The sequence below is a fragment of the Sinocyclocheilus grahami genome, unplaced genomic scaffold (assembly GCF_001515645.1).
Source record: "Sinocyclocheilus grahami isolate Dianchi unplaced genomic scaffold, SAMN03320097.WGS_v1.1 scaffold362.1, whole genome shotgun sequence".
NCBI lineage: Eukaryota > Metazoa > Chordata > Actinopteri > Cypriniformes > Cyprinidae > Sinocyclocheilus > Sinocyclocheilus grahami.
Window position 1 is genome coordinate 1,524,071 of NW_015505541.1, and position 8,670 is coordinate 1,532,740.

Sequence of the window (8,670 nt, forward strand, 5' to 3'; positions counted from 1 at the left end):
ATATATAAATATATAAATATATTCTTTTCTTTTTTTTCTTTCCCAAGTGCAGTTTCTATGACATTTTGTGTGCTTCAACCTATATAAATGTATATATATATATATATATATATATAAATATATTCTTTTCTTTTTTTTCTTTCCCAAGTGCAGTTTCTATGACATTTTGTGTGCTTCAACTTAAGAGTCTATATAAATATGAACAGTGAGTGGGAGATGGATCTCGAGAGGCGTACCATCGTTGTCCGTATCCATCTGTCGGAATATCTTATCTGTGCGTTTCTCTGGTGTCGACTCGTCCTCAGGCATCTTCATCACAGATGACACCATTTTATAAATCGCCTGTGAAGATGAATGTAATTGTGTGTCAAAGCATATGGTAGTTTGCTGTCACATGCAAAGGCTTCGGTTTTCAATAGCAACAAGTTTGATAAGACTGTCTTTATAATGCTACAACGGCCAGTCAAAAGTTCCATAACGCTTCAATCAACACTTCCTATCAGCGTAATCAATGCAAATGATCACCAGCTCGTTTCTCTGCCAGACACATTTAATGTCACTTTCAGATATTGTTTTATAACGTGTCCTCGGTCGCAGGTGTAGAAGAGCCATCAACGTTATTAACATGGAGAGTCAACAGACCCTTTGAAGTAGCGAACAAAGCCTTTGTGTTTGGCCCCCATTTGTGGCAAGACCATATGGCCTGTGGAACACTTGATTGAGGAGATCTGTTTATTCAGGAGGTCTGTATCACCAAACATTAGACTGAGCCAATATTGATGTGGAACAAGCTGCTCTGAAAACAATGATTCGCTGAGTAAAATACAGAAATGCAAATGAAAGCAAAAGGAGGACGAGCACTAAAAAGTACCTCACCTGTACGATCTCCAGCATTTCAGCTCGGCTGATGTATCCGTTGCCGTCCAGATCGTACATGCTGAAGGCCCAGCGGAGCTTCTGCTCCAGGCCTCCGCGCGAGGTCACGCTCAGGGCGATAATGAACTCCCGGAAGTCGATGGTGGCGTCGCCGTTGGTGTCAAAGGTGCGGAAGACGTGCTCTGCGAACTTCGAAGCATCGCCGTAGGGGAAGAAATTGGCGTAGATCTTCTTGAATTCCTCTACCGTGAGATGGCCAGACGGGCAGTCCTTCAGGAAGCCACGGTACCACTCCTGCAGCTCGTGGTCCGTGAACTCCGTGTTCTCCCGCAGGTCATTGAGAACCTCGGGTCGCAACTTGCTGTTCTGTTTACCCATGACGACTCTCTCACAGACGGTTCCCAGATCCTTGCTGCTCCCTGTCAGCACAAACACAAAGAAAAAAGTAGCTTCTTAGCAATTTTGAACCCCAAATTAGCCTTTTTTATACTTTCAACAAAAACCAGAATAAAGAGATCCACATTTCCTCTGCCAGATGTAGATTTTGGAATAATGGAAAATGTGTTACCCTTCCAAACCCAGGGAGTGGATCCTGGTATCCATGGAAACCATTTAATGCCTTGTTAAGGTGAGAATTTATTGACTCCTTCACAGTGGGGTAAAGGGGGGAGGGTGTTGAGCAGCATTGAGGGAGGCTAATATGAGGGCATAACTGTCACCAGACCCCCTTAGCAACAATCAAGTCGGCGTGGGTTACCAGGGAGATGATGAAGAGATGTGTTTTTTGCATGTGTGTGGGTAATTTGGAACGGTTGGTGTGGCTTACTGTACATGAGCCTGTGCTCGCGGCATTAAGAGGGGGCAGAGTGTGAGCCACTGCTCATTCTATTTAAACAAATCATATAAAGACCATATAAACGGTGAGGTGGCAGGGATGGGAAATTTAACGATAGGTTCTGTAAGCTACGTGACCATATGCACTCGCTTCCATATTATCACTCTTTTTACTACTACAGCCTTTTCCTCCATTCTTCAGTTTATCTGTTCATATTCCTTTCTGAATCTGACTTGTTTAAAGTTTAGCTCAATGACTTAATGCCTGTTGTTTTGTTTGTTTTTTTGTTCGGATCAGTAAAACTTTATTTTAAGGTGTCCTTGTTTACTATTATAATAACAATAAATGATGTATAATTATATGCAAGTAACCCTAAGCCAAACCCTAACCGTAACTATATAGTAAGTACATGTAGTTAATTAATATTACTCAGTACTTAAATGTATAATTACAATGTAATAAGGACACCTTAAAATAAAGTGTAACCTCCGGATCTAATATTATTTTCCAAAAATACATAAAAAATGCAACTCATTCAAACAATGAGTTGAATAAATTTCTTCTACGATCTTTAATGTCTGTATTAAAATTAATTCTGATATATTTGAGGGGACATAAAGTAAAAAAAATAGCTCAGGATGACACAACTGTCCTGAGATAAGGGCAAGAAATTCATAAAAAGAAAAGCTTTTTAGGTAGTTTGACAATTTTGTATATCTTTAAAAAAAACACCACTGCTTATTAATATTAGAAAAAAGTAATGTCACCATCAAGTCATGACCAACAAAGCCATGTGGTTCAACCAACATGGAGAAACATCCAAAAAACAAAAACAAAACAGGAAATGATATCATAGCAAGGACCCTTGCAGAACAAAGTCATAGTTCAGGTCATAAATGTCATGTGGTCCAACCCTGAAAAAGTATAACTAATGATATTTGTAAATAAATAAAATAACATCAAAATTTTTTATATTTAAACATTTGACTTGAGGGTTACATTACATGACATTTTATAATTTATATTTTCAAAACCATATCCAACATGAACACAAAGAGTATATTTTTAAGAATTCTGCACTTAGTTATTAAAAATACCAGTAGTTTAGCATTAGTTTTGAAAAATATAATTGGCCACTATCAGACCTGTGTAAACAGAAGGCCATTACTATGACCAGACTGTGCATATTTCTGTTTGGAAAAATATATCTTCATGCAAGCATCTTTCCTTCCAGTGAATCAGGATGTCCTACTTTAGCCCACAAGCTCCTGGCTTCAAGACTGCAGGGTGGCAAGTGAGATCATGGCTCCGCTCATTATAGATATAAATTGGTGTTCCTGTGACTAAAATACCTACTGCCATCTATCTCGTGCTGCATCCACAAAGCAACACTGCGACAGATTTTTTTTCCTAAATAAAGACGTCATGGCTTACTGAGTTACCATGGCCTAAAAATCTTTCATTTTCAACGCTACCATAAATATCTATTTATTTCTGCAATTTATTTCAGTTAAAGCTACACTTTCTTAAGGAGGAACAATCTCAGTAAGTTCTAAGAGAAATACATTTTCTAGGCATTTAGACCTGATTCTCTAGACATGTCCACCTCTTCAGAAAATGGTTTTGCTCCGTTTGCTTAGTTTGCCAGGGCCAACATAAGAGTGGCTCCTCCCTTGGCTCGAGTCACATGGGTGAAGCTACTGGCCTGGCAGCACGCAGGCAGACAGACATAAACATGGGCGTAGCTTGCTGCTCCCTCCCTCTTTTCCCTCAGACACTCACCAAGCCACAAGAAACCCAGAACTTTCCATCTGAAGGAAAAAAATGTAAGCTCATGCTGCTGTCAAATGGGGAAAAAAATGAAAAAAGTGGGGTCCCCACAGGCCCTGATCCAGCAGAAATAACAACATCACAGAAATTTAAGGGGGTCTGAATACTTTCCGTACCCACTGTATATAGAGCTGAGAATCAGGCCCACATATTCATTCTCTGCGAAGAGGAACCAAAATGAAAGACATGATGAGAGGAGTGAGGAGTCGAAAACAGCCCTAATTTTCCAAATGCTTGAAAAGCCCCTTGCAAAAAAAGTGAATCAGAAAAGCGAAGTGTGAGACACATCTCCTCAAATGAATTGTGGGTGGAGAGCAGATGGTGTATTACTTTATGCTCCAGTACCTCATGGTTCAGAAGCATCCTCTGCCACTCAAGTCACAAACCATAATGCTTTACAGGTGGTTTCACAACTGGCGTCTTTCTATAAACGATACAAGTGGCACTCACACGCCCTAAAGAAAACTGGGAAAACCATATAGCTTCTTATGTCAACACCCCAAAGAATGACCTCATGTTTCTTAAAGGGATAGATCAGCCAAAAATTTTACATTCTGACATCATTCAAATATTTTCATGTCAGTCATTTTAAACCTGTATGACTTTTATGCAACACAAAAGGAGAAATTTAAGCATTTACTGGTCATTTTTCATTAAATTACAAAGAATGGGACCTGGAGCCTTAAAGTATCATAAAAATAGTTTACAGTATATGGAAATCTTCTGAAATCCTATGATAGCTTTGTGTGAGGAATAGACAAAAATGTTATCTCATTTGTTTTTCACTAATAGTCTTAACATAGAGGACCAGTCAGTTTAGCCGTACTCAAAAACTGGATCAGACTGATTCGTTCAGATTCGTTTTATGAACCAAATAAACAGATTCAATGAAAAAAAATCCAACTCAAAAGAATATTTTGTTCATGAATAGACTGACATTTAAACCTTTCGCTCGTTATTCACTGATAGTCTTAACAAAGAGAGCTAGTCAACTGAGTAGAACTTGAGAACTGTACAAACTAATTCATTCTAATTGGTCTAGTGAACCAATAAAACTGATTTATTGAAAAGATCCAACTCACAAGAATAATTTGCTCACAAATAGACTGAAACCTAATCTTTTCACTTGCTGTTCATTGACAGTTTTAACATAAACAAGCAGTCAAGTTGAGTTTAATGTGAGAACTGGATCACAGTGATTGGTTCAAAATTTTGTGAACCAAATAAATATTAAAATATATTCACAAATCAGGCACCGTCATTTCGACATGATATCATCACTTACAGTAAACTGAAGCTGTTTCTCCCAAAGCTATTGCATGGAGGCTTCAGAAAAAGCATTAGTCATATGGACCACTTTTATGATACTTTTATTAGGCTTCATTTTTCTTTTTAAAGCTTGAAAGCTCTAGTTACCATTCATTTGAACAGCATGGAAAGAAATTGCTGGTACATTCTTCAGTACACTTTTTCCACGGAGGAAGGAAAGTTTTACAGGTTTGGAACACCCTGAGAGAGGGAGAGTGAAATCATGACAGCAATTTCATTTTTGGGTGAACTATCACTTTAAGGGTGAAAATAGGTTTGGAAATGTCAATCAATGTATGGAAAAAAGCCAATATATACAGTTCAGCCAAGCTTGTGAGTATTTCAATGTTATTTCATTTGCATTTGTTAGTTTAACATATTTTCTCTGTTTATCCTTAATGCCAGTTTCTATTACACTGACCCCTGTTGCACTTTCCTCTCACCAAATATTTTACCCTTGCCTGCCGTGCCTCTAAAGGGAATATTCTGTCACAATAAGTCAGAGGCTTTTATACTGCATCTAATGACTAAACATTCCTCTATGATTTCCACACAAGACCTAGTTTCCAGTTTCACTCCAGTAGCCTTGGTTGCACAAACTTGTCTTTGTTACCCTCCTTCCTCTCATTAGAGTAGCCCTCATTACAAGGCTGCCACTCTGGCAAACGTGAATGTTGTGTCTCGCCACCAGATTCCACACACTCACGTGACATGTATTTTTTCACAGACCAGTGCAACTATTGCCCTTAATTTATTTCCGGATAACAGCTTTCATTACACTCCATTCAAATTAAACAAAAATATGAGCCAGGTTGCCATGTGCACAGATCAAATAGCCAGAGAGACGTTACCTGGAAAGTGAGGGACACACTTTGTACACATCAGTGCAATTCAGCATGTAGTTGTACAGTATTCATCTTTGACCCATCATGCATAAAACATAAACTCAATTAACTGTGTGTGTTGGTGTGAGGCTCATTAAGCCTTCTATTCCCCAATGTGGCCTAACAAAAATGCACCCTGACAGCCACGTTTCAAAAGATCAGTAGAACAGAAAACCCAGTTTTTCTGCTGCTCTGGTGGACCGTAAAATCACAGGAAAACAAACAATCCGCTTTGTACCCTCGTTTGAGAATTCAGGGTATTTTCCCCCGAAATAGCTTGTCGCTAAATGTAATTATGTCGAGAAGTCATCCAATACATTTCCCATTCAGGATGAATTTCCCCAAAACGTTTCGCTGGTATTTACCAGATTTAGACTAGAACTAGATGAGATGGAAATGGAAATGTTGACAGCGGTTCCGAATTGTTCTGACACTGACGGCAGGCTGGCTGGTATGCCACTGAGATGATTGCAAGGCATCATGGAGGGACTTGATTGGAAAAGTGGGAAATCGACCTCCTACTCCTGCTGTGAAGATCATGCTGTGACCCACAAGGTGATCATAATACAGGGGAAATTAAGAATACAAATGGCAAGTGAATTGGAAGAATAACCTATTGTTATCAGACCATCTACAGACTACCATTGAACAGCTGGACTGCAAACATTAATATATGGGAACTATCACAAGCAGTGTAACAATAATTATACACTCAGTTATATTATATATAGTAAGTAACTTAATGTATTCACATATAAGTCCATTTCTTCGGTGGATAATAGAGGAAATCAAGTGATTTAATGTATCAAATTAATGCAAAGGATTAAATAGCCTGCTGTGAAGATCATGCTGTGACCCACAAGGTGATCATAATACAGGGGAAATTAAGAATACAAATGGCAAGTGAATTGGAAGAATAACCTATTGTTATCAGACCATCTACAGACTACCATTGAAAAGCTGGACTGCAAACATTAATATATGGGAACTATCACAAGCAGTGTAACAATAATTATACACTCAGTTATATTATATATAGTAAGTAACTTAATGTATTCACATATAAGTCAATTTCTTCGGTGGATAATAGAGGAAATCAAGTGATTTAATGTATCAAATTAATGCAAAGGATTAAATAGTCATTTAACATCATAAGGTCAGTTTTCCTGGGCATTCAAAACAGCCCCTGCTTACATTCATGGATCTTTATGGCGACCTTGCCATAAACTAAAAAAATAATAAATGAGTAAAATATTTAATTAAAATACATGTCTCCAACCTAGAAATACACAAATGAACTCACGCACCATTGCCAAAACCATCGCAGATTGCTAAAATGAGACATGAAACTAGTATTTAGCCTAAACTTCATTCTTTTAGGTGCCATAAAGAGCTGTGTATTGATTCTCGTGGACCGCTATCATGCAAATGATGGGTTTCAAACAGCGGCATATGTTGTTGAAAAAATATATATTAGAGGCTTAAAACAGACATTAACTTGCCTCTAAGAAAATGACAGAGCTGATATGTCCCCCAATTTGTCAGCTGTAGTCTTGGTCCGTCGGGTCCTGAAGAAGGAGTGTCCTCACAAAACTTTCAACATTTTCGCTCCATGAAAAAACTAACAGAAGCTTACATATACAAACAAAAAACTAAATAAGGTATGTTTACACGTACCGGTCGATCTTGTAGACTAAAAGTTGGAATGTTGTTGTGATAAAAGCGAAGCGAAAAAGTTACAAATTGCAGAATATTCTACAGACTCCCAACATCTCAAAGGAGCACTTGAAACCTCATCATTGCGCGAGAGACCTGACACCACACACACAGCTCTGCTCCGCTGACAATGGACGAGACCACCACTAGACTGTAGGGGGGACTCGTGGATCTGAGAAAGGGATGTCAGTATCATATTTGAGAACATTCACATTCTAAACTCATGTTTGAAGTTGCGATATGGTTGAAGACAAATAATTAATCATTTCTGTGCACACACAGCGATCTAGTGAGAGCAAAACACTGTGCTACTCTTTGGACGAGTCCGTACACTTCGAAGTAGAGCAGATTGCAATATACTGTAAAAAGAACAGTTCGCTAGCAGAAAAGAAAGCGCGTATTGTTGCACCCCATTTCCATAACGCTTGACATAAAGGTTGTCTCTCTTCTTGATCACAAGAATTTCATATTTAAAACATGGGAAGCCGAATAGCTCAAATGTAAGTATAGGCTATTTACAGTAAGGGATCATTAAATAATGAGGCTATGTGGTCTCTATTGTGACTAGTACTATTGTGGTAAGTTTGTGGCAACTTTTTAGTTTTTTTAGTTATTTATATTTATTTTAATCAATATCCAATCACTGCTACCTGGTACCTAATGACGCAATTTACCCCACATAACATCACCCTGTATTAAATATGGATTTATATTTTAATACTCAGTTCTGATGTCTTACATGTTTTAATATCTCAAATTGACCATCTGAATAACATTCTCACGGTTCCAAAATGATGTTTATATTTGACAAAATTCTAGCGCTCATAGGTTTGATTGAGATGGGAAAACTCTGATGGAAATATGTTCGACATCTCCACCAGGAGGCAGCAGATGTTGTCTTGTCATTTCTCTTGTAGCCAAAAGTGTACACAGCTCGTCACATTTCAATATTAGCCTACTGTATATTCCTGTAGGCCTGTAAAAACAGTCAATTTTTTTCACAACATTCTGATCAAACCCAGTTGTTATCCAAACTCTAGGCCTATATGCAATTTATGTCCTCTCCTAAAATAAATGTGATTTTTGAAATGCAATATGATTCATACTTCATCGATAAGGGCTTGTTAACCTAAAGACACTTTCATCTAATTTATGTATTATTTTAAAAACAAACCATCTTTCCAAACCTGAAAAACACTCATGATCTCTGATCTATGATTG

The 8,670-nt window shown here is 37.9% G+C and overlaps 1 protein-coding gene across 1 annotated transcript in view; it reads right to left on the reverse strand.

Moving 5' to 3' along the window:
• The window catches only part of LOC107549126 (hippocalcin-like protein 1), an 11,141-nt gene extending 3,520 nt beyond the window's left edge, over positions 1–7,621 (reverse strand). Inside the window, exons 1-4 of the mRNA XM_016230109.1 lie at positions 7,411–7,621; positions 7,236–7,301; positions 877–1,295; positions 237–342 (exon numbers count right to left, since the gene is read on the reverse strand). Of these exons, the coding sequence (XP_016085595.1) occupies positions 237–342; positions 877–1,254 (484 nt within the window). The 5' untranslated portion in view covers positions 1,255–1,295; positions 7,236–7,301; positions 7,411–7,621. The remainder of the gene's footprint in view (positions 1–236; positions 343–876; positions 1,296–7,235; positions 7,302–7,410) is intronic.
• Between the last annotated feature and the right edge of the window lie 1,049 nt (positions 7,622–8,670).